General features: G+C 48.6%; 1 protein-coding gene and 1 pseudogene across 1 annotated transcript in view; one reads left to right on the top strand and one right to left on the bottom strand.

The window, feature by feature from the left end:
* The window catches only part of ADCY3 (adenylate cyclase 3), an 81704-nt gene that overhangs the window by 15890 nt on the left and 39912 nt on the right, over window positions 1–25902 (bottom strand). The window contains exons 4-8 of the mRNA XM_043469222.1: window positions 5109–5239; window positions 4606–4717; window positions 4281–4408; window positions 3007–3165; window positions 2067–2244 (exon numbers count right to left, since the gene is read on the bottom strand). Coding sequence (XP_043325157.1) covers window positions 2067–2244; window positions 3007–3165; window positions 4281–4408; window positions 4606–4717; window positions 5109–5239 — 708 coding nt within the window. The remainder of the gene's footprint in view (window positions 1–2066; window positions 2245–3006; window positions 3166–4280; window positions 4409–4605; window positions 4718–5108; window positions 5240–25902) is intronic.
* On the top strand, window positions 9580–25784 carry LOC122441305 (annotated as a pseudogene).

Genomic DNA, 25902 nt, shown 5'->3' with positions numbered 1-25902 from the left:
TTCTAGAGAATCCCATGGACAGAGGAGCCTAGCAAGCTACAGTCCATGGGGTCGCAGAGTCTCGGACACGACTGAGCACGCATGCGCACACACACACAGATGGAGATTCACACGTGGCTGGAAGTTTGGTGCAAGGATGCCAGTGGGGCTGAGATCGCAATTCGGGAGCTGGCTGGCGATGGCATTCAGGACAACTGAATGAGACCGGCAACAAGGTCCATATAGACGGGAGACGCCTTTTCAACACTCAGGAGGGATTCGTTGCGATGACTCTTCTCACACTCTCCTCCTATCACTCTGTTCAACTAAACCATGGGGAGAGGTCACTGCAGATGGAATGGTGTCTGCTCCTGTGAGGCCCAGAGAAGCCCCGTCACCTCTGTCCCTACTGCTCCCTGTCACCATTCACACATGGCTCATGCGTCAGCTCCTCTATCTTGTCCGTGCTCGACTGCTTCCGACTCACTCCCTGCTGAGCAGGTTTGGTGATCTGCTAGCTCGGCCTTCTCAGAGCACATCTAGAGCAGGAGAAGTTTTACACTACTGTTGAGCTAATCACAAAGGCTTATGATAACTGTGCTAAGCTGTCAGCACAGTTAACACCCACTGAGGGCTGACAGTTGCTGCAGTGACCGGTAGAGAAGACAACAAACGGATACGATCTACAGTAGCCCAGCATCTAAGTTCCCCGAGAGAGATGTGTCACAGTGCTGGGCATGAACTGGATGCCTGACACAGATATGACGAGTGTCGTGTGACAGAGGGTTCATCTCATAAACAACAAAGTCTACAAATCAAAGGTGCAGAAAGTCCTCAAAGGTTAGATACGAATATGCCCTTCACAGAAGAGAAGCCCCAGGCTGACAACCATGTGGAAAGTGTCCAATCATGCTAATAACTGAAGAAATGCGATTAAAACAGTGAGATACCCTGGCTTCATCTTTCAGATGAATGAAGAAAAAAGTGAGTCAAGAACCAGCAAGGGCCCAGAGAGGGTGGCAGGAGGTGGGGACGTGGGTTAAACTTACATTGTACAGCACCTTTAATCCAGCTTTTCCACTTTGAGACATTTATATTTTTCAGGGAGGGGCATCTAAGAAACAGCTGAAAATCAACTTTACAAAACACTGTAAACCTGGATTACCTCAAAATGTCAGTACAAGTTTTGAAGGGAACAGTGCCCATGATTCCATGAGAAATGGGTCGGCTCGTTGGTCTGGCTGGAGCATTTGGGAAGAAGTCTAACTCCCGTCTGTGGGAGGCTGTCGCCTGTGCTTCCATCCTGCATGGTGGCATCCAGGTCCCGGGGCCCAACAACTCAGACCCCGGAGCCTCTGTGCCAGTGTTTCAAGCTACACATCCATGAACTCAACTTTTCTCTGATTGGAAAACTGAATAATGAAAAACAGCTTCATAAAGATGCTGCTGCCAAGCCAAGATCCCACCCGTAACCCTCTCGGGGGTGTCAGGTGCCACAAACAACTCCTGACTCACATGATGCACCATGCAAGGGTGGATTGAATAAGAAAACACAAGATTAGAGCAAACAGGACTGTGTGTGGCTGTCACAAAGATACGTTTGACTGCTGCTCTGTGACTTCAAGGTGGTCCCTAGGACAAGCAAATTTGTGTAATTTTTTTTAAGGAGTAACTTTTTAAAATTTACTAAAAACTTTTTTTTTGGCCAGAAACTATAAATGTTCCATCACTTCCCAAATTAGCATCTTACAGAATTGCTTAGAAGACTTTTAGTTTGTTCTAGGGAATATGTTGAAGTTCCACATGTAACACTCGTAAAATATGAAGACTCAAGAATTCTGTGACCGGGTCAAGTGTCATTTCCTGGGGCTCCACTTTCCATCCTGATATTTCCTAATTTTCTGCAGCACAGCTTTCTACTTTTTAGAGCATTCTTTAGAGCATTTCCTGTTGCTCAGACTTTACCCTTGGCACAAAATACCTTGTACTGCCCTTTGCTCTAACACTGCACCTAGAGGACCTCTCATGGTTCTGCCAACTCTTCTACAATCTCATCTCTAGGCCTGGAGGGCGGGCGGAGGACTCACCGAGCCACTGAGGCCGTTTTGGGCAGCTGTCTTCTTCACCTCTGGCTTGGAAGCGATGATGAGGTAGGTCTCGATGCCCTTCTCTTCCAGGTAATCACAGCGACTGCCCCCCTCACCCGGCTCCACGTCGAACTCTCCTTTCAGGCAGTCCATGGTGCTCTGGGAGATGTGCACGCGCCTGGGTTCCAGTGAGAGGGGCCCTGAGCACAGGCCAGGCAGCCCCCACCCTGGGGCAGCCCCTAGCCCACCCGCTGCCCCTAGGACACAGCAGTGACCAGCAAGTCCTGCCACTAGCTGGCTGTGTGGGTAGCCCCGCACCTCCCCCTCTCTGAGCCTCAGCGGTCAATCCGTGAGATGGTCTGTCCTCCCAGGCGGCTGAGGGTATCAGATAAGATAAGAAATTGAAGTCTGTTCTGAACACGAAGGTCATAAGGTCTGATTAGTATCAACCCAGTGTGAGTCTCAGCTGTACCACCAGCTGTCAGGGGGTAGTAACCCATGTCTAGGGAGCCACTTTGAGGGAGAGAATTGTGACTGCATCCGAGGGAAGCTCCCGGACCCAGGCCAGGAAGGTTTGGCCACATCCCTGTCCATCCTGAGGACAGGGCCTGCCCCGCCGACCCCGACCGAGTCTGTAAAGAGCTCAGTAAGATGTGCAGGTGCTTCAGGGCCTGTCAGGAGACTCTCACAGCTAATAATGACCTCCACTGAGACCTGCGCCCTGCAGGAGCTACGGGGACCTCAGAGCCCGGCAGGCCCATGGCAAGCAAAGGGGGAGGGAGGACAGGGCCCAGGAAGAGGAGCTGCTCCTGGGTGCGGAGGCCTGGTTCTCCAAGACCGCTTGTCCCTTGTCTGGACCACAGCCCTGAGGGATGGGAGGGACAGTCCCTTCCCTCAGCCCCAGTGCCCGTCCCCACCCTGGGAAGGAACACGCACTCACCCCGGGATGCCGCCAGCCTCCATCTTGTTGGCCACGGTGACGTCGGTGGACCACACATCGTACTGCCAGCGTTTCTGGCCGAGGACGCCCCCCAGCACGGTGCCCGTGTGCACCCCCACTCGCATGTCCACCCCAGTCTTCGTCTTTTCCCGCACATACCTGCCAGGTGCCCACACAAAGGAGGGTGGGTTGAGCCTGCACCCAACCAGGCGGCCAACCCGCCCTCAGCCACTACCAGCTGCCCACGTCTGAGTCACCCACTGCTGGGGTTACAGCAGGGGCCTGAGCCCACATTCAACAACCTGTGTGTGATGTGGGGGGAGACAGGGGCCCAGAAACAGCAGAGACCCTCTGCCCCGAGGGACCTCTGACTGCGCTCATTCATTCACTCATCCATGCAGCTGACATCACCTAGCGCCTACTGTGTGCAGGCCCTGTGCTAGGTGTGTGTGCGTGGAGGGGACCACTGCCCGCCTGCGACCTCCAAGAGGAGACAGACATGAATTTCAGAATTTTGCCCAACCGTGATGGGAGTGGAGGTGAATCTCTAAATCCTGAACCATGGTCCCCAGGGAACGGCAGTCCTGGCTTCTCTCCAGGCAGTCCTAGAGGAGGATGCTAACAATGCGAAACCACCCCCTTGGACACATAACCAATTCCCAGACTCAGCAAGGTGCCTTGGGGGGGCTGATGCCACCCAGCGCCCCTCAGAGGCCTTGAGGGGACAGCCAGAAGCATCCTCCAGGGATCTCCAAGCTCAGGGTGCAGAGACTGCAGCGGGAAAGATCCTGGGGACGCAGAGCTCACTGCCCTCAAGGCTCCCGGCCTTAAGGCAGGAGCGGAGCTCTGAGCTCAGAGGCCAGGGTTCCAGGACCGGCTCTGCTGCCCAAACACCTGTGACATCAGTGGTCACTCCCCTGCTGCACCCGGACTTCCTGGTTCAAGAGACAGGCATGGGGATCTCTGAACTTATCTGTCCTGGGGGGGTCACGATGAGGAAACACAGGGAGAAGAGATGGGGGGACACTTGGGAGGAAAATAAAGAAAATGTGAGGTGGAAGCATTTCGTGATGAGGGCACCTCCCAGCAGAACAAACAGCATGGCCTGAGGCTGGAAAAGCCTCCATCAGAGGCTGCACCCACGTCATACCCTGATGGACCCTCTTCGGGGGCCTGGGTTGCACAGGGCCCACCAAAACAGGCCAGCTTCCCCGAGGGGCCAGGACCCATACTCTGGGAGCCCCTCTGTCTCCCGCCAGCGGCGCCCCACTTACGAGATGGCCTCCACCATGGCGAGCCCCATGAGGATGGAGCAGACGGCGTGGTCCTCCCGGTAGTCAGGCAGCCCACAGATGCAGTAGTAACAGTCGCCCAGGATCTTAATCCGCAGCTGGTGGTATTTCTGAAAGGGCAGGGTGTGGACTGGGGTCCTGAGGCACGCCCCCCTCGGCGAGGAGGGGTGAGAGGCGAAGACCGCTGAGGAAGGCTGGGTGGGAGGAAGTCGTGGGGGCCAGAGAGGAGGGGGAGAGGCAGGCCCAGGCCTCGCGGGTGCCGCCCGCCCCCCACCATGGAAAGCCAGCTGAGGGGCAGGGTACTTACAGCCGCCAGCTTGTCGAAGCGGGCAAAGAGCTCATTGAGCAGCTTCACAAGCTCCTGGGCGCTGCAGGCTGAGGACAGCTGGGTGAAGCCCACGATATCAGCAAAGAGGATGCTTCAGGGGAGGAAGGCCCAGCGGTGAGGATGTGGATAGCAAGCCAGGCTCCGCGCTGCCCACCGCCAGCTCCCACTCCAGCCCCCCGGCAGCCAGGTCCTCGCTCAGGCCCCAAAGTGGTGAGACCCTGGCACGTCCAGGGTGCATTCAGGGCTCTGGCCTCTAGCTTAGCTTGTCTGTGGTGTCTGTACAATATTGGGCCTGGACCACATGGCCCATCTCAGGCCCCAACATCCAGCAGCAAGGCAGCTCCTGCAGGGGCTGAGGTTCATGCTGTGGGGAGGGGGTGTGTGTTTCTAGTCCCCAGGAAGACTCTCGGACCCCACAGTCCTCAGTCAACCCCCCAAAGCCCCCATCCAGTGCTTGGAACCCAGGCCCGTGGCCAGCGCACCTGACGTTCTCGTGGCGGTACATGTACATGGTGTTGAACTGCTGCTGGTCCTTCTGGCTCTCGTCCTTCTTCATGTCCTTCAGCATTTCGTCGGCCACGTGCTTGGGCAGGATGGAGAGCATAAGGTTCTCCTGTGGGGGAGGAGAGGGTGAGCGGGGAGGGCAGGACCGGTGTGGACAGTCTGGGAAGAAATGCCCCAATCCTGGTGACAGACGTGGGCCAGGAACCAGGTGACCTGCCATGGAGACCGGGCAGGGCAGACCCCATGCTGGGAAGCGGCCGGAGGCCCAGGACAGGTCATTTCCTGCCCTGAACAGGCTGAGTGTTGAGACCTGAGTGTCTTCAGAGCACTGACGGGGGCTCAGAAACCCGTGGAGAGACTGAGTGACTTGAAGCACTTAGAACAGTGTCTGCACACAGCAAGGATGCCATATACCTTAGCTGCTCTTGGGTCACTTGATGTGAAGTGCCACTAAGGCACCGAGACAGAAAGTGTCTCAGAAAGACAAGGTCTACACTTGCCCAGGGCTCCCAAGCTGACCACAGGCTTACCGATGACAAGCTCCAGGGGGTTTTCACGTCAGCAGGAGACCTTCCGTCCCTCGACCAGGCCCTGTGAGCTCTGTCGGTCCAGGCGTGATGATGAGGGCACACAAAGAAGGATCCTGCCTTCCATGCTCGTCTCAACCTTTTTCTCCCCCGGACATATACATGCGGGGTGCACAGTAATACTAGGAATCAGCAGGTGTGTGAGGGGCTGGGGAGGACTTGCCAGGCTGGGAAGGGTGGAGAGGGACCACGGGACACCAAGGATCAAGAAAGTCCAGCGTGGTGCTGCCCGTCTACTGCAAACTCCACAGCCCCTGCCCACACGGTCAGGCCTCTCACACACCCTTGGACTCTGCCCAAACTCTGTCCTCCAAAAAAAGACTCTCTGGGCTCCCTGGGAACCTTGGGGACATCAAGATACAATCTAGTCCTGTGCGGTGGCTGCTCCTAGCACAGTCTGGGCTCTAGGACTGTCAACCAGGGCCGGACAAAGGCAGCAGCTGAAACACAAAGCATTGCAGCTCTGATGCCCCAAACCCGAGTGCCTTGAAGACAACAGAGCGAGGAGGTCAGAGGCTCATCTCTGGGGAGTGCCACTGGGGGAACTGTCACTTTTTGCATCATATACTTCTGTAGCTTTTTACAAGAGAATAGATGCGTTCTGAAAGCAGATCATCACTCAACGTCAAATTGTCAAATAATAAGAAAGCGGCTGTGTTGTAAATTATAGCTACCGATCTTCCTGTGCCGTGTGAGGCAACCTCGTGGTCGACCAGAAACGGTTAAGCAGGCAGAGTCTACTTTAATGTAGGGTCGGATAAGGGGCCTCCCAGGTGGCACTGGTGGTAAAGAACTTGCCTGCCAACGCAGGAGACGTAAGAGGCATGAGTTCGATCCCCGGGTCAGGAAGATACCCTGGAGGAGGGCATGGCAACCCACTCCAGTATTCCTGCCTGGAGAATTCCATGGCAGAGTCTACCTTAAGTCACTCTGATAAAACAGGTCTTAAATAAGAAGTAGGCGTAGTGTACACAGAAGAAGGGACAATTTGTCAGATGAGAAAAAATGCAGCAAAGGGACTTGATGGGAAAGAACATTCTAGAAGGTGGAGGGCAGGGCAGGAAAGTGACTGAGTGGGCAGTGAAGGAGGGGCTAGGCCCATGTCACAACCCCGGGACTTTCGTGCCAGCCAGGCTCTGCTCTCCTCCTCCTCCCACCACCTTCCACATCAGATTTCACATCCCCGGATGGCTCCCACAGTGTTCTCCTCTGTGGCCCCAAGGCCTCCTCCATGTGACCCACTTGCTTTCACGGCCCCGACTCCCCCCGACTTCCCTACTGGCCCCTCCTGGTAGACAAGCTGGACACCATCTGCTTTTCTCTGCATGCCTTCCTGCCCTCTGCTCTGGGGTCACTCTTTCTAGAACACCCTCCCTCACTGACCTGCCACCTCCCCAGAGCCCCCAGCCCCTGGCCAGGTGTGTTCACCCTGCTCCTCACTTATACCCATTTTACCAGTATCTTCACTAATGCTGACCTTGTTTGCCCTTACATTTCAGAGATTCTAAACCCATTCCTGGGTCCTGGCCTCTTTTAAGACTGTGTGATGCTAATGATGGATCTTTCCGATAAATCCTCACATACACATAGAAGATTCTTGACAGTCACTCTCAGAGTCCAGGTAAAACTCCTTCCTCCACGTCCTTGGAGGAGGGAGAAGCTGGGATCCAAGTGCACTTGCCAGGTGGGCCTCACAGGGGGCGCAGGGGTGGACAGGACAGGGGCCACCCAGGGCAGCCTCAGGGGCCCAGAGCAGAGATATATGGCTTGGTCTCCCCAGCAGAGAGGCAGAGCCCTACCCCGCTCTTCCTAAGATAGCAGTTGCTATATGTTTTGAGAGTCATAAGAATATTCCAAGCCTCTGACCCATTAATGGCTCCTCTGGGAATTTATCCAACAGAAATAATCCAAAAGAAATAAAAAGATTTATGTGCAAGAAGAACCTCACTGCAGCATCACTTATACTCGTGGAAAAACCTCTAAGCAGCCCAAATGTCCAGAAAATGGCTCATTAGATTGTGACACATCCTCTGGATGGAAGATTATGAAACCTTAAAAATGACCTTGATGAAAACTGTTACAAGGAAATAATGAGAAAGAGAAGCAAGACACAGAACTGTATTCTGTGAAGGTGATGCTGGATACACGTGCATCTAAATAACAGCAGAAGGATATATGCCAGACAGAAACGGGCAATTCAATGTGGGAGATCAAGTTAGGAGAAAATTTCAGATGTTTTTCGAAACTGCTATATGGTGTCATCTAGAGAAGGAGGTGGCAACCCACTCCAGTATTTTTGCCTAGAGAATTCCACAGACAGAGGAGCCTGGCAGGCTACAAGTCCACGGGGTTGCCAAGAGTCAGACATGACTGAGCAACTAAACCTACCTCCATATGGTGTCATACTGCTGAGGCTTTTTAAAATTATGCTTTAAACTGGAAATAAACACAAAACTTCCTGTTGCCGCCAGCTGTGACCTGACCCCAGCTTGTCTATAGCTACCACGGTTTTCTTCGAAAAGGACAATCCCTGCAAGGCCACTGAGCTAGCTCCAGACTCCTGTGTCTGCTCGGGTCTAACCTGAGAAAGAAGACCCACGGCCAGGTATGAAACAAGCAGGAGACCACAGCCCTGCAGCGAAGGGAGGAGGGAGGAGGCAGTAGCCCTCTCTTAGAAGCCATGAGACAGAACCAGCACTCTGGGCTGCCTTCTTTCTGCAGTTCTCAGAAGACAGCAACTTGCCTGGCAAATAGACGCTATTGACCAATATCACAACTGTCCCTCTTCCCTAAAACCTTCCCTCCTACCCTGTATTTTAACAAATGTGTAAACTACCTCCATTCTGTAGGTGCCCGAATCGAAGTGTGGAGGGTTAGTGGCTTGTTCCAATTCCTCGGGCCTCATGGAAGACCCAGAACTCGAACCCAGGGATCTTTGACTGATGGAATCAGGGGATTCTTCTTACCCAAGGGACGTTGCTCTGCTATGAATGCGAAGTGCCCGAATCTTATCTAGTAAGGAGCTCACCTGTGAGAGAGCCCACCAGAACATTCTGTGAGCCCCAGTCCCCGTGGTGCTATGTGGGAGGGTGGGTCCTCTGTGGGCGCCTCAGCATGGTGGCCTGGGGCACTCCAGACCGCAGCTGGGACTCCTCCTGATGGTCAGCAGAGGAGGAGGAGGAGGGTGCTGCTGAGGTGGGTACAGGAGAGGCCTGAGTCCTGGGCAGGCCTCACCTCCCTCTTCCCCATGGGCTGAGGGGAGGAGGGGAGAGGGGCCAATGCTATGAGCTCTGCCTCAGCGACGGACAGTTGGCTCTGAATGTAACCCACAATGAGGGCCCTGGGATACTGGCTTACCCCAAAGCTGTGAGAAATATCAGCTCTGGCAGCTCCAGAGGGGCTCACCTAGAAGGGGGTGCCAGCAGGACCCTCCTACAGCGCAGGTGCAGTGAGCTGCCACTGGACTGACCACAAAGGGCCCAAAGTACCTGCTTCCTGCTGGAAGTAACTCAGCACTGCCAGGAACAGCAGCAACCTCTGGGGACTCCTCGGGTGTCTAGGCTTTAGAAGGTCCCCTGGTTCAGCTAAGCCCACCTCATGAGACCCGAGGCTTCATGACCCTGAGTCTGGCCTGCAGACGGGGGCCTGAGGCTCACCCAGCAAGGCCCAGGATCCTCAGCTGACTGGGGACCACACTGAAGTTTGTAAGCACCACTTTAGAAGCATTTGAGAAGGACCTGAAGGAAAGGAAACTGAGGGGAAAGGCACAGCCATGATTATGTAGTGAGGAGGGGCTTACTGGTGCACCAAGAAAGAGAGCCTGATGCTGAGGTCGCTGCTAGAGACCCTGGCCTTCAAGACCATGCTCACGCAGCAGGCAAAACCATCAACCGAGACTTGAGGATTAGAAAGAAGAACACTTAAAACCCAGAGGACAAGGTAGCAGTGAGATTCAAGTCAAGGTGGAAATGACAACACACCTCCAGAAACTTGGACTCATACAGTCAAAGATGCAGAGGTCCAGCCCCCCACCCAGGCTCCTCTGAGAAAGACAAAATCCACTGATGATCACAGTCCCAAAGAACTGGGAGTAGAAGAGGAAGATGTGATCAGAGTTTATCAGGAACAAAGAGAAGGTGCAGGGGGAGGGTGTTCAACAATTTGGATGATCTTTTCATTTAAGTTTTCTTCTCCATTAACCCTTTTTAATTTTTTAAATTAGTTTTTTGTAACATTTTCAAAACTGAATTGAAACTATCACCTCCACATCTTTAAAACTCCTGGCATTTTGAATTCTAACACTCAGCATTCATTATCAGGTGAATTTCTATGATCCACTCCAGACCCCTTCCTATCATCTCTCCTTTTATAAAAAATGACGTGTGCAGAGGCCACTTTTCTCAGGACTGTGCCTTTCCAGGCTGGTGGTGCCCGGAAGTTCTAACAAGAGCCTGCTGGACATTTGCCAGAAACTAGACTATGGGAAAAGGACATATCCTTACCTTGAAGCTACTTTTAAAATCTGATGGTCTAGACTAAAAGAAGGAATCAAAGTTGGAGGTTGAAGACAGGTGTGGAGATAATAATGACTATCTACATAACAGGCTTTGCTAAAGAGACAAATCATTTTAAAGGTTTAAAAATCTTATTGGAACGGAGAAGAGTAGCTGAAGGGGGTAGAGCAAAAAAAAAAAAAAATCACTGAGCTGGGGTCAAGCTTCTAAGGCTCCTGTGACCCAGGACATACACTGCCCCTTCGGCCTTGATTGCTCATCTGTAAAATGGGTTCTCTCTCGGTTCAAAGTGGAAATCCTTCCAGAAAGAAAACTTCAGAAGACACATAGGATGTATTTATAGAATATCTGGATGGGACATCACAGGACAATTGGTGAATATGGATTTTACTCCATAGTGGTCTGGTAAAATGTACAGGATGAAGTTCAAAGTGGGTAAATGTAATAACCAACTACAAGAGAAAAGAACTGGGGAGGCACAGTGTATCAACACTGGGGGAAAGTCTAGCCACTTGAAATGCTATTAGATCTTAAATGAATCCACAGCATGAAATGGTGCCTACACAAGTCCCGCCCTTAAGAGATGTTAAGGTCCTGAAAGAGGAGGTGGTGGAGCTGCTGGGTCCTCCACCCAACAAAGAAACAGATCTCCTGGGCAGTGGTCAGCAAGTGACCGTGAGGTGAGGGCGCTGGAGTTGGGGCACCTGAGGGTGGCTGGGGGTTGGGGTTGGGGGACTGGGAATCAGCCCAGGAAAGGGAGGGTCCTGCAGCCTCACAGAGAATTCAAGTCCAAGGAAAGCTGTTGTGTAGAAAAGGGATGCGCTTGCTCTGAAGGCCCCACAAGGGAAGACTGCAGGGAACAGACTGTTGCTTCTAGCGGAGGCAGAATGTTCTAAAAGTCAAAGGAGTTCAAGTAAAGAATGTGCTGCCGCGAGAGGTGATGATCTCTCATCCTCAGATGCCATGTGAGAAGGCGGCAGGAGGGGGCAACCACCAATGGAGGACTGGTTAGCAGATGGGGATTCAGGGATCCAGAGGCTGTGACGTGGTTTCACACGGAGAAAGAAGGCGGGCGAAGAGCCTCCCGTAGCCCCTGTCCAGCCCTCAAGCTTTGATGCTCATCCTGAAAACACACAGCAACGAAAGGCAAGGCCCTGACCCTCTGGGCAAAGAACCAAACGAGGTCCAGAAAGAGAGAGAAAGTCTCTGGTAGGCCTTATGAGTAGAGCAGAAGACTGACCTTGTGAGTAGAGAAGAAGGACCCAGGCCCACTCCAGGGGCGGGGGCTGGGCGAGCAGACTCGGGTGGGGTGGAGGTCCTGGTCCCTGGGAGCAGAGACCACAGTGACCCCGGGCAGGAGGATCGGCCTCCTGAGCTGTGGTCTCCTCATCTGTAAATGGTCACGTGCTGAGCTGCTCAGATGAGCCCCGGACAGAGCACTGTGAGCACAGCCTCGGCCAGGATCGGGGAAGGGACAGACCAAGCGCCCTTCTCCTTAGTGGGGACTCACGCCAGGTCCCACCTTCCTGCCGCCCTGGGATTGAGACGGAGGAGGGGGCCAGCACTGCTCCCAGGGGCCCTGCGTGGTTACAGCTGATACTCTGATGAGGCAGATTCACGAGTTAATTACAGCAGCGTGGCCACCAGGGACTGGGATAAATGAGCTTGGCTGATGAGAAGCTAAGTTTCTACAACATCCTTGTGAAAGGGACAGAGGGAGGGAGACAGATTAACTGTGGAGAGACCGACAGTGCCCAGGTGGTTGGCACGCGTGTGTGTGTGTGTACAGTGTTTGTATGAAGTAAGCATGTTAATTCTGCTTATCTAGTTAAAGGATGTGTGTGTTCTTACATGTACACACACATGTGCGCACACACACACATGTCACTACAATGGGCTGGGAGAAGACCCACAGCTGTCTGCAAACATGTCTATTCTGGTCCTCATTTATCCATATTCTTGGAGTTTCCAGGCCACTTAGAAGCCAAAAGGTCACTGGCCCCCAGCGGGTGCCCATCTTGGTCTGACTACCTGAGCAGAGGAGGCAGAAGGAGAAGGAAATGCTGAGTAGAAACCTGCCCTATTAGCCAGGGGAGGTCAGGGCCCAAATAGCGCCTGACCTGACGAGGACACGGGACCACATCATGTAATCTGGACAATCTGCTATTTGAATGTGGACAGCCACCATTTAGACCCAGGGGACCCACACGTGCTGCTTCATCCCAAAGACAAGGTCATGATCGAGGTCACTCAAAGAACAGTCACTGGTCACCTAGGCAGACCCCTGAGCTACATGCTGTGAAGGTCGATGGTGAACAGTATTCCCAGGAACTCAGGGGAGCAAGGCCGTCAAGTTGCACGCCAACTGGCTGGTCTCTCAGGGCAGGAGTGCTTTGCTGTCTTCAGGCAAAAGTGGGGAGAGTTCAGAGGACGGTGAGGCTGCATAACTCAAAACCCAGCGTATCTTTAAACAAGACCTTCCAGGGCGAGACAGGCTCCAAACCAGCAGCCCAGGATCTCCCAGAAAGACGGACTCCACACCCAACCTCAGAGTTGAGAGAACAGCCCAGAACCATACAGACCCAGAGTCAGCCCCCACCCTTAGCCTGCTAGAGGGGAGAGGGGGTGCGGAGCACGTGGGGCTGACAGTCACCTGCCTGGGTGCTTGTGCAGTCCCCAGAGACAGGTTACTGTGGGCCAAGGTGTCCAGTATCTCAGGAGACAGCCCTTCGGGCCCAAAGATAGCCACCTGTGTGGTACCTGGAGCCCTCACCAAGACAGCTTGGCACAAAGTAGGTGCTCCTAAGAGGGTTGGTGAGTTAATGAGCTGTCAACCAGGAGCCACGGCTCAAGGGGCAAGGCATCACCCTCCAGAACAGCACTTTCTGCAGTCATGGAAATGTTTGGTAATCTCTGCCGTCCAATGAACATGCCAGCCACACGGAGCTCCCGAGCACATGAACTGTGACTACTACAATGGAGGAAAGTGATTTTTAATTTAAAAATTTTAAATAATTTTAATTTAAACAGTCCCAATGACTGTACACCTCTAGAATGCTACAGCAGCAATTAAGTCCAGCTCACATGCCAACTCTGAGGGACAGAGAGCAGCTGCCCAGAGCACTGTGTTGAGAAGGATGCTGAGGTCACATCTGTGATCAGTGGAGAAGGGTGCTAAGATGCCTGCTACGGAAGCAGACCGTCTGCTTTTGTCTTGGACCCAGAGCAAACTCACCACCTCCAGGCTAAAATCCTTAGAGCCATCTCTGACTGAGCCATCACTCTCCCATATCCCAGTCTACCCTCCAGTACCCTGCCTTCAAAACATATCCAGAATCTTCTGTTCTCCTCATCACTCCATCCTGATCTGGGCCATTATCCTCTCTCACCAAAATTACTGCAAAGTTTCTAACTGGTCTCCCTGCTTCCACTGCTGTGTCTTCTCCACCAGCAGCCAGACTGATGCATTTAAATCCTCCAAAGCAGGGTTCGCCTTAAGGGAAAAGCCAAGGTCTAGCAGGCCCCATCACCTCTCTGCCGCACCTCCCACCTCTCATCCCCTCACCTCTGCTCCATCTGCACTGACTGCCGTGACGATCTGTGAACATACCTCAGGGCCTTTGCACTTACTGCTCACTTCTCTGATCACTGCCTGGCTCGCACCCTCACTGCCTTCAGGTCTCTGCTCAAATCTCATCTTATTAGAAAGCCTTCTCTGGCCCATGCCATTGAACAGTAATCTAGACTCTGTTCTGTTCACAGCTGTATCTCCAGTGTCTAGAAGCATGTTGAAAGTATTTGTGGGATGAATCCTATCTTTGAGACAGTCTGCCAATCTTATCCTGTTCCCATTTCATAGACAAAGAAATGGGGGCTCAAAGGGCAGAAGTAATTGGCTCAAGGTCATGCAGCAGGTTAAGTGCCCTGACTCAGATGTGAATGCAAGTCTCACTCTGCACCCCATGCTGTCAGACCTTTCCATTTCCCGAGGCAGTCAGAAATAACACGTTTTTATATAGAATGTCTACATCTTTTAAGTACTGGAAAGTTGTGAAGCTCTGGGCAAGTCAAAGAAAACAGAAACGGACAGAGTGGATGTCGTCTGGGACTACTCACCTGACCCTCCTAGTTAGTAACTCCCCCAAATAGATAGCCTCACCAGGATGGAGAGGGGGAGGGCCCATTCCCCAGAAGGGTTTTGTTGTGATGATTAAATAATTCAGTAAAAACTCAGCCTACGACTTGGCACCAGAAATTGTTTAAAAAAAACAACAACAAAGCACAACTACCCCTATTACTAAACAAAACTTCATCCTTCGAGCCAGATAAAGGTGGGGGATGCACCACAACCCTGACCATGCTGGACGCAGACTATGGACTCTGACCATGTGCAGAGGAAAACACTGCTGGGCTATGTGGCCAGGGCTCACGGCCCCCCAGAGCCTGGCAGGGACCCAGCTCAGAGGCCCCCCAGCCCAGACAGGGGGCTGCCCGCCAGCACCATGGGCAGTGCCACCAGGCCCCTGTCCCCCCGCCGGCAGGGGCCCTCCACAGCCTTAGAACAACCTTTCCTCTGAAGGCTCCTCACTCGCATCATCTAACATGCATTTATTTTGCCAAATCCTGGAATGTTAGAAGGAAGACCATGCTGTGAAATCCAAGAGGTGAGAGCTGGAATGGAGAGACACACTAATTCTTACTTCATGCCACGGGAAATTCACCTTCTGGCTTTTCTCAAACCAAGAAGCCTTCAAGGCTAAACTAAAAACACCGACTTGCGAGTGGTTCTGTGAAGCAGGTAAGGCAGCAGGGATCTCCGGAGGCTGATGTCAGAGGGTTTCCCCTGTGGTTCCCATCAAGTAGGTGATGGGTTTGCCCCACCTACATCAGCTGCTTATATAACAGGACTGCTGCAGCGGACAGCAGGGTGCATCCTCCTCCTCCATCCCCACCCCCCACTGGCTCCCAGGAGGCAGGTCCCCAGTCCCAACCTCACTGTTGCCAGGACAACAGCGGGCACTTTGAGGGCTGACACTGGAAGCCAAGCCCTAGGCTGGGAGGCAGCGAGCTTCTCACCTCCCTGTCACTCTCACTCCCCTCTCCCCACCAACCAAGGCTGAGATCACTCTGGGCCTTATTCTCACAGTTAAAGGTCTTGAAGGGAACAGGGAGGCTGGCTTGGGCAGAGACATTCAGAAAAAGACAGGAGACAGAGCTTTTGAAATGGTATAATTCTGAGTCCCAAGCCTCTCTTTCCTGAGAAGTCTGACTCTCATGGTAAATGGGTAAGGCTCCCCTTGGAGACCTGCTCAAGGACAGAAGGTCACCCACCCCAGCAAAGACTCCTGCACGAAGAAGAAAGGCCATCCCTGGTCACAGGTGACCTGGGCTTCGGGCTGAAGTAGGAGGAGAGGCAGAAAGAAGCAACTGTTGCCTGCACATCCCACCAGGAGCTGAGCAGGAACCCCCCCCAACACACACACCGCACTGCCTCCCCACACTGAATTCCCCAGGACACCACGGAGGAAGGAGATCTGGCCCTGGCCCTCACTGGGGACGGGTGATGATGACTGCTTTTCTGACCCTGGGCTCCCCTGCAGCTTCCGTCTCCGGGAGCGTGGGGACCAAGGGCAGTTCTCCTCCCCCAGTGAGGACCTGGCTGACTTCCTAACTGAACGTGATCTGAAGGGACGTGCAGGCCTGCCTAGCCGTGTCCCCATCGTCTCTCCACCCTCCCCCACAGGCTCCTCCAGCCACTCCCCACCCCTGGGAAGTGATTCTGAGGATGTGATTCCGAAAGGTTCATAATTCTGCAGTCCATACCTGATGACAGGTGTGCTGGGTGGATTTCCTGGATGCCTGCAGTTGCCAGGTGGCAGCCGGGGTGCTTAGCAACCCTCAAGGTCCCCAACTAAACCCTGGAGCTATGGTCACATGAGAATAAAGAAAAACAACTCCACCCTGTGGTCCCACTGGATGGCTTAAAGTGTCAGATATGTGCTCAGCAATGCAACAAGAGGCCCTCGCCTGCCAGGGCCACGCTCGCTCTTAGAGCCTCAAACCCACGAGGCCCCACTCTCCCGGCAGAGGAGGAGACAAGCCGAGTCACGGGAATCCGAGACCCCGCCCCATCTCCTCATCACCCAGGGGCTCCCTTGTCTCAACACAGCCTTTTTCACCTCAACGAAAAGGAAAACGAAAAAAAATCCCAGTAAACTAGAAAGCCTGTTCTAGCCGAGAGCCCAATTTAAAAATTGTATTTTTTAAAAGAAACCCCTGGATTATGGGAAGTTTTTCTCTACTTCTCTGTATCTTCAAAATGTATCCAACAACAATAAAATTAGTGGTAGACAGTTCAGGGTCTACTATTTCTGTTCAGTTCAGTTGCTCGGTCATGTCGACTCTTTGTGACCCCATGGACTGCAGCACGCCAGGCTTCCCTGTCCATCACCAGCTCCCGGAGTTTACTCAAACTCATGTCCATCGCTGCAGTGATGCCATCCAACCATCTCATTCTCTGTCGTCCCCTTCTTCTCCTGCCTTCAACTTTTCCCAGCAACAGGATCTTTTCCAGTGAGTCGGTTCTTCACATCAGATGGCCAAAGTGTTGGAGCTTCAGCTTCAGCATCAGTCCTTCCAATGAATATTCAGGACTGATTTCCATTAGGATGGACTGGTTGGATCTCCTTGTAGTCCAAGGGACTCTCAAGAGTCTTCTCCAACACCACAGTTCAAAAGCATCAATTCTTTGGCACTCAGCTTTCTTTATAGTCCAACTCTCACATCCATACGTGACTACTGGAAAAACCATAGCTTTGACTAGACTGACATTTGTTGGTAGAGTAATGTCTCTGCTTTTTAATATGCTGTCTAGGTTGGTTATAGCTTTTCTTCCAAGGAGCAAGCATCTTTTAATTTCATGGCTTAGCACTGTGCTAAATAAACCCTTTAAATTTAGCTTCCATAATAAGCATATGAGACAGCAAAAACTTGAATATCTGGTTCTAAACTGCTACATCTGAGAATAAGCTGTGACTTTTTTAAGGATTAACACTTGCAAAACATAGAAGGAGGAAAAAAGACTTGAAGGAATATGCCTCGATCAGTATTTTTTCTTTGTACTTGTCTGTTTTGATCAAATATTGTACAATGTATACTGAAAATGAAAAGAAACTCTTCCAACCCGTGTTCACCTGGCTGTGACTTGACTCAAATAAGAAAACAGCGGGCAACAGCTCACAGGATGCTACCACTGCCTTGGGGCCTGTTCCCTGCAGCTGGGGTTTCCAAACAGACATCTGTGGGGGGAGCTGCAGGAGTTCCAAAAAAAAAAGAAGTCTTTTCTAGATAAACAAGGAAAGTTTAAGTGCCTAAGTCCATTCTCATGCATTGCTGAGAGGAGCGTAAATTGTTTGAACCTCTGTGAGACAATTTGGTAATATTTATCAACATTAAATATGTCAGTATGTCAGCAAATTTGGAAAACTCGGCAGTGGCCACAGGACTGGAAAAGGTCAGTTTTTGTTCCAATCGCAAGGAAGGGCAATGCCAAAGAATGTTCAAACTACTGCACAACTGCACTCATTTCACATGTTAACAAGAAAATGCTCAAAATCCTTCACACCAGGCTTCAGCAGTACAAAAACTTCCAGGTGTACAAACTGGATTTAAAAAGCCAGAGGAACCAGAGATCAAATTGCCAACATCCCTTGAATGATATAGAGAAAGCAAGGGAATGCCAAAAAAATATCTACTTCTGCTTCACTGACTACGTTAAAGCCTTTGACTGTGTGGATCACAACAAACTGTGAAAAATTCTTCAAGAGATAGGAATATCAGACCACCTTATCTATCTCCTAACAAACCTGTATGTGGGTCAAGAAGCAACAGTTAGAAGTGGACATGGAACAATGGACTGGTTCAAAATTGGGAAAGGAGTACATCAAGGCTGTATATTGTCACCCTGCTTATTTAATTTATATACAGAGAACATCAATGTGAAATGCTAGGCTGGATGAATCACAAGCTGGAATCAAGATGGCTGGGAGAAATATCAACAACCTCAGATATGCAGATGATACCACTCTAATGGCAGAAAGTGAAGAGGAAGTAAAGAGCCTCTTGATGAAAGTCAAAGGAGAGTGAAAAAGTTTATTTAAAACTCAACATTCAAAAAACTAAGATCCTCACATCCTGTCCTATCACTTAATGGCAAATAGAAAAGTGAAAAGTGGAAACAGTGATAGATTTTATTTTCTTGGGCTTCAAAATCACTGTGGACGGTGACTGCAGCCATAAAATTAAAAGACGCTTACTCCTTTGAAGAAAAGCTATGACAAACCTAGACAGCGTATTAAAAAGCAGAGATATCACTTTGCCAGTAGAGGTCCATATAGTCAAAGCTATGTTTTTCCAGTAATCATGCACGGATGTGAGAGCTGGATCATAAAGAAGGCTGAGCACCGAAGAATTGATGCTTTCTAATTGTGGTGCTGGAGAAGACTCTTGAGAGTCCCTGGACTGCAAAGAGATCAAACCAGTCAATCCTAAAGAAAAATCCTGAATATTCACTGGAAGGACTGAGGCTGAAGCTCCAATCTTTTGGCTACCTGATGCGGAGAGCCAACTCATTGGAAAAGATGTTGGTGCTGGGAAGCACTGAGGGCAGGAGAAGGGGGTGACAAGATGAGATGCTTGGATAGCATCACTGACTCAATGGACATGAGTTTGAACAAGCTCCAGAGATAATGAAGGGAACAGGGAAGCCTGGTGTACTGCAGTCCATAGGATCACAAAGAGTTGGACAGGACTTCATGAATGAACAAAAACAACAATAACAACAACAAGTCAACATTAAAAATGCACGTGCCTGGTCCCTCAGAATGTTAAATATAGAACTACCATATAACCCAGTGATTCCACTTGTGTTTATTCCCCAAAGGCTTGGAAAGCTGGGACTCAAAGAGACACTTACACACCAACAGTGCATGGAGGCATCATTCACAAGAGTTGAAAGGTGGATCCCATCAACAGATGAGTGGATAAACAAAATGTGTTACATATATACACTGGAATATTATTCAACCTTTAAAAGGAATGAAATTCTGATACACGCTACAACATGGATGAACCCTGAAGACATTATTCCAAGTGAAATAAACTAGTTACCAAAGGACAGATATTGTAGGATTCTACTTATATAAGGGGGCTTCACAGTGGCTCAGTGATAAAGAAACCATCTGCAATGCAGATGTGGGTTCAATCCCTGGGTTGAGAAGATCCCCTGGAGAAGGAAATGGCAACTCATTCCAGTATTCCTGTCTGGGAGATCCCATGGACAGAGGAGCCTGGTGGGTTGCAGTCCATGGTGTCACAAAAGAGTCAGACATGACTTAGTGACTAAATAACAACAATAATGTATATGAGGTACCTAGAACAGTCAAATTCATAAACAGAAAGAACAGTGATTTCCAGGGGCCAGGGAGGGGAGGATGAAAATTTAATATTTAATGGGTACAGAATTTCTGTGTGGAATAATGAAAAAGCTCTAGAGATGAAGAACGGTGATGGCTGTACAACATTGAGAATGTACTTAATGTCACTGAACTATAAACTTCAAAATGTTTAAGATGGTAAATTCTACCTTATGTATATTTTATCACAGTAAATATACATATATATGTACACATATATACATGTTAACATATAATTTTTAAAATGCACTGATCAAGCAATTCCACTTCTAGGTTTTTAGCTTTCAGATATATTTACACATATATAATATGGTATCCCTATAAAGATATCTACTAGAGTAACATTTGCAGTAGCATAGAACTGGAAATAACCTAAATGTCTACTTATAGGAACCCTTTTAAATAAATGATGTTACCTCTACACAATGGAATGCAACACAGTCACAAAAGGCATGAGGCAATGCAATATGGACTTGGAACCCTCTCTAAGGGACTGGGTGAATAGAGGGGAGAAGAGTGAACATACCACCTGTGTGTGAAAATTCTATACAGGCACACCTCGGAGATATTGTGGGTTCAGTTCTAATAACTGAATAATGTGAATATTGCCATAAAGTGAGTACATGGATTTATTGGTTTCTCAGTGCATATAAAAGTTATGTTCACACTATACTGGAGTCTATTAAGTGTACAACAGCATGTCAAAAAAAATACTTCATTGCTAAAAATTTTTAGCTGTCACCCGACCCTTCAACAAGTCATGATCTTTTTGCTGGTGAGGGCCTTACCTTGATATTGATGGCTGTTAACTGATCAGGGTGGTAGCTGCTGAAGGTTGGGGGTGACTGAGGCAATTTCTGAAAATAAGACAATGAAGTCTGAAGCATCAGTCGACTCTTTCATAAATGGTTTCTCCATAGCATGTATTGCTGTTTGATAGCAATTTACCCATAATAAAACTTTCAGAACTGGAGTCAATCCTCTCAAACTGGGTTTCTGTTTTATCAACTAAATTTATGTAATATTCTATTAATAAAGTCTTTGATGTCATTTCAACAATCTTCACAGCATCTTCACCAGGAGTAGAATCCATCAAGAAACCATCTTCTTTGCTCATTCATAAGAAGCCATACTTCATCCATTAGTTTCATCAGTAATTCAGTCACATCTTCAGCCTCCAGTTCTAATTCTGTCTCTCTTGCTATTTCTACCATGTCTGCATTACTTCCTCCACTGAAGTCTTGAACCCCTCAGTCATTCATGAAGGTTAGAATCAGCTTCTGTTAATGTTGATATCTTGACTTCTTCCCATGAATCACAAATGTTCATAATGGCATCTAAACTAGGGAATCCTTTCCAGAAAGTTTTCAATTTCCTTTGCCCAGATCTATCAGAGGGATCACTCCCTATGGCAGCTGTAGCCTTACAAAATGTATTTCTTAAATAACGAGACCTGTAAGTTGAAATTACTACTTGATCCATGGGCAGAAGAGTGGATGTTATGTGGGCAGGTATGAAAAAAACATTAATCTTGTACTTCTTCATCAGAGCTCTTGGGTGACCAGGTCCATTGTTAATCAGCAGTAATATTTTAAAAGGCATCCTTTTTTCTAAGCATTAGGTCTAGATGGTGGGCTTCAAATATTCAGTAAAAATATGCTGTAAACAGATGTGCTGCCATCCAGGCTTTGTTGTTCCATTTATAGAGCACAGGGAGGGGCGATGTAGCGTAATTCTTAAGGGTCCTAGGATGTTCAGAATGGTAAATAAGCATTGGTTTCAACTCCCAAGTCACCAACTGCATTAGCCCCTATCAAGAGAGGCAGCTCATTCTTTGATACTTTGGAGTCAGGCATTGACTTCTGTCTAGCTATGAAAGCCCTAGATGACATCTTCTTCTAATAGAAGGCTATTTCATCTACATTGAAAACCTACAGTTTAGTGTAGCCACCTTCATTAATGGTCTTAGCTGGAACTTCTGGATAACTTGCTGAAGTTTCTACATCAGCCCTTGCTGCTTCACCTTCTATTTTTATGTTATGGAGATGGCCTCTTCCTTAGACCTCAGAAACCAACCTCTGCTGGCTTCAAACTTTTCTTCTGCAGCTTCCTCACCTCTCTTAGCCTTCATAGAACTGTTGAGAGTGAGGGCCTTGCTCTGGATTAGGTTTTGGCTTCAGGGAAGGTTGTGGCTGGTTTCCTCTTTTATCCACATCACCAAAACTCTCCATATCAGCGATAAGACTGTTCTGCTTTCTCAGGAACTTCTCCTTTGCATTCACAACTTGGCTAACTAGTACAGGAGGCCTAGTTTCTGGCCTGTCTTGGCTTCTGACATTCCTTCCTCACTAAGCTTTATCATTTCTAGCTTTTGATTTAAAGTGAGAGTCATGTGAGTTTTCCTTTCACTTGAACACTCAGAGGCCACTGTAGGGGTACTGACTGGCCTAATTTCAATATTGTTGAGTCTCAGAAAATAGGAAGGTCCAAGGAGAGGGAGAGAGATAGGGGAGGGGCCAGTTAGTGGAACAGTCAGAATAAATATTATTTATCAAATTTGCCATATCAGATGGGCGCAGTTCATGGTGCCCCCCATATAAATACAATAGTGGATGCAAAAACCCCTGATCACAGATCACCACAGCAAATATAAAATTAATGAAAAATTTTGAAATATTGTGAGAGTTACCAAAATGTGATCCGGACACATGAAATGAGCAATGCTGTTGGGAAAAAAAAATGGTGCTGGCAGACTTGCTTGCTGCAGGGTTGCCACAATCTTTCTTTTCCTTTCTTTTTGGACATACCACGGCTTGTGGGATCTTAGTTCCCCAAACAGGGATTGAACCTGGGCCCTCTGGTCTGGAAAAGACCCTGATGCTGGGAAAGATTGAAGGAAAGAGGAGAAGGGAGCGACAGAGGATGAGATGGTGGGATGGCATCACCAACTCAATGGACATGAATTTGAGCAAACTCCAGGAGAAGTGAAGGACAGAGAAGCCTGGCGTGCTGCAATCCATGGGGTTGCAAAGAGTAGAACATGACCGAGCAACTGAACAATAACACTTCAATAAATAAATAATAACACGAGCAACAGTGTGTCTTACAGCTGGCATTACAATGGAAGTCCAAGGACAAGTGAAAGACTCCTTCAAAGGGCAGAAAGTAAGAATCTGGCAACCTAAAATTCTTTATCTGATTAAAAAGTGACATTCAAAATTAAAATCAAAATAAACTCTTCTAGCAATTAAAAATGGGGGAGAATTTAGTGCCAACAGACCTACATGAAAAGCAGTATTACAAGGAATTCCTCAAGAAAGTGGAAGCACGGCGATGAAGAAGTGGAGTATAACCAAGGGTAAAATATGGGGAAACATAAGTAATGACTATTAACTTTAAAAAACAATAATTGTGTAAGACTGTTTTGTGGAGTTTAAAATATACGTTGAATTAAAATACATTACAATCGAATTATTATGTTGTACACCTGAAACTAAGAAAATATTGTAGATCAACTACATCCCAATTTTTTAAAAACCTGAAATAAATAAATAATAATATACATTACAGTGGCTAGAAAATCTGAGGGAGGGGGAATTAAGTGTTCTGAGGTCTCTGCATTGTGACCAAAGAGGCAAAAATACTTTGGGGTAGACGCAAATGAGTCATAATTGACATTTATTGATCTTATTTCATTTTTGAAAGGCATTTTGATACTTACGTGTGCCAGGTCAAAAATCAAGTTTCAACAAATTTCAAAGAGCTAAAATCAAACAGTTCAGTTCAGTCACTCAGTTGTGTCCGACTCTTTGTGACCCCATGAACCGCAGTATGCCAGGCCTCCCTGCCCATCACAAACGGCAGGAGTCTACCCAAACCCATGTCCATTGAGTCAGTGATGCCATCCAACCATCTCATCCTTTGTCATCCCCTTTTCCTCCTGCCCTCAATCTTTCCCAGCATCAGGGTCTTTTCAAATGAGTCAGCTCTTTGAATCAGGTGGCCAAAGTCATACAGAGCATGTTCTTTGACCACAGTCAAATTAGCCTAAAAATCAACAATAAAATGATAACTTTTAGGAACTTCCCTGGGGGTACAGTGGTTAAGACTCTGTACTCCCAATGCAGGGGGCATCAGTTTGGTCCCTGGTTGGGGAATTAAGATCCCTCAGGCCACAAGGTATGGCAAAAAAAAAAGACGACTTTTAAACAGTCCCCAGATATTCGGAAATTAATTAATGTACTCCTAATGGCTTAAAGCTCAACACTCAGAAAACTAAGATCATGGCATCTGGTCCCATCACTTCATGGCAAATAGATGGGGAAACAATGGAAACAGTGGCTGACTTTATTTTTCTGAGCTCCAAAATCACTCCAGATGGTGACTGCAGCCATGAAATTAAAAGACACTTACTCCTTGGAAGGAAAGTTATGACCAACCTAGACAGCATATTAAAAAGCAGAGACATTACTTTACCAACAAAGGTCAAGGCTATGGTTTTTCCAGTGGTCATGTATGGATGTGAGAGTTGGACTATAAAGAAAGCTGAGCGCCGAAGAATTGATGCTTTTGAACTGTGGTGTTGGAGAAGACTCGAGAGTCCCTTGGACTGCAAGGAGATCCAACCAGTCCATCCTAAAGGAGATCAGTCCTGGGTGTTCATTGGAAGGACTGATATTGAAGCTGAGACTCCAGTACTTTGGACACCAGATGCAAAGAGCTGACTCATTGGAAAGGACCCTGATGCTGGGAAAGATTGAAGGCAGGAGAAGAAGGGGACGACAGAGGATGAGATGGTTGGATGGCATCACTGACTCAATGGACACGGGTTTGGGTGGACTCTGGGAGTTGGTGATGGACAGGGAGGCCTGGTGTGCTGCAGTTCATGGGGTCGCAAAGAGTTGGACACAACTGAGTGACTGAACTGACTGAAACAGTTCATGGATCAAAAGCACCTCAATGGATTTAGAAAATATGAATTTTAGAATTTAGAAAACTGAACTAATTGACAACAGAAATATGACATATTGAAACTTGTGGGATAAAGTTAAAGCAACGTAACGAGGGAAATCTATAGCAAAAGTACATGTTTTAGAAAAGAAAATGCTGAAAATTAGCTATATATAAGTTCCATTTCAAGAAGATAAAAAAGAACACCAAATTAATCCCAAATAGAATAAAATGACAAAATTAGAAGTATAAATTAATGAATGATTAACGAAATGTACAAAAAACTGAAAAGGTGTTTCATTGAAAAGGCTAAAATGTGAATTAACCTTAGTAAAACAGATTAAGAAAAAATTTAAAAATAGAAGGCACACATTACCAATATCAGTAATGAAGAAAGAAACACAAATCCCATAGACAATGACACATAGAGATAAAATACAATACACATATAGCAACAATTTGAAAACTTAGATGAAATGGATAAGTTCTTGAAAAAACAAAAACTTTCCAAAACCCACACAAAAGGAAATGTAGACCCTTACTTTTTAGAGGAACCAATCTCCTCATAAAGAAAAACTCCAGACCCAACAGGGCTTCACAAATGAATTCTTCTAAACATTAAAAGAGTAACCTAAAAGAGGGAACATTTCTCCAGTTAATAAGTTGGCATAACCATGATACCCAAACCTGTCAAGGACACAGACAGAAAGTTAAAATGGAAAGCAGGTCTCATGTACATAGTCACAAAAATCCTAAAGAAAAACATGAGCAAATGTTGACTCACAGGTGGCAGCACTCCAGTGCTTTTCTCATCCTCAAAGGGACTGACACAGATTATCCCATTTTACCTGCAAATGTATTATCATCTACACTTCACATATAGGGAAACTGAGGCCCAAAGAGGGGAAAGAACTAGCCCAAGGGCACACTCAGGCTAAAGTCCACTTGGCATTTACAGGCACCTGCTGCATCCCAGCAAGGCCTGGGGGCGTGTCCCTCTTCTCCCTTCACCTCCCTTCGGCCTCCCTGGACCTCTCATTCCAGGGCCAGTGTCTGCCCTGCTGCTGCCACACGGCCTGGGCAGACAGCCAGGCACCCTCTGGATGCTCCAAAGTGTCCAGGAGGCCTGAAGCACACAGGGGTGGTTCTCTCTGCCAGGCCCCAGGCTCCCTGCACTGACCCTGCCAGGAGCGAGCATACGGCCTGGGCATTAGAAAGCAGGCCTAGTGGCCTGACCATCACCGCTCC

This window comes from Cervus canadensis, chromosome 5 (assembly GCF_019320065.1).
Source record: "Cervus canadensis isolate Bull #8, Minnesota chromosome 5, ASM1932006v1, whole genome shotgun sequence".
Lineage (NCBI taxonomy): Eukaryota > Metazoa > Chordata > Mammalia > Artiodactyla > Cervidae > Cervus > Cervus canadensis.
This window is presented reverse-complemented; position numbering and strand designations above follow the sequence as displayed.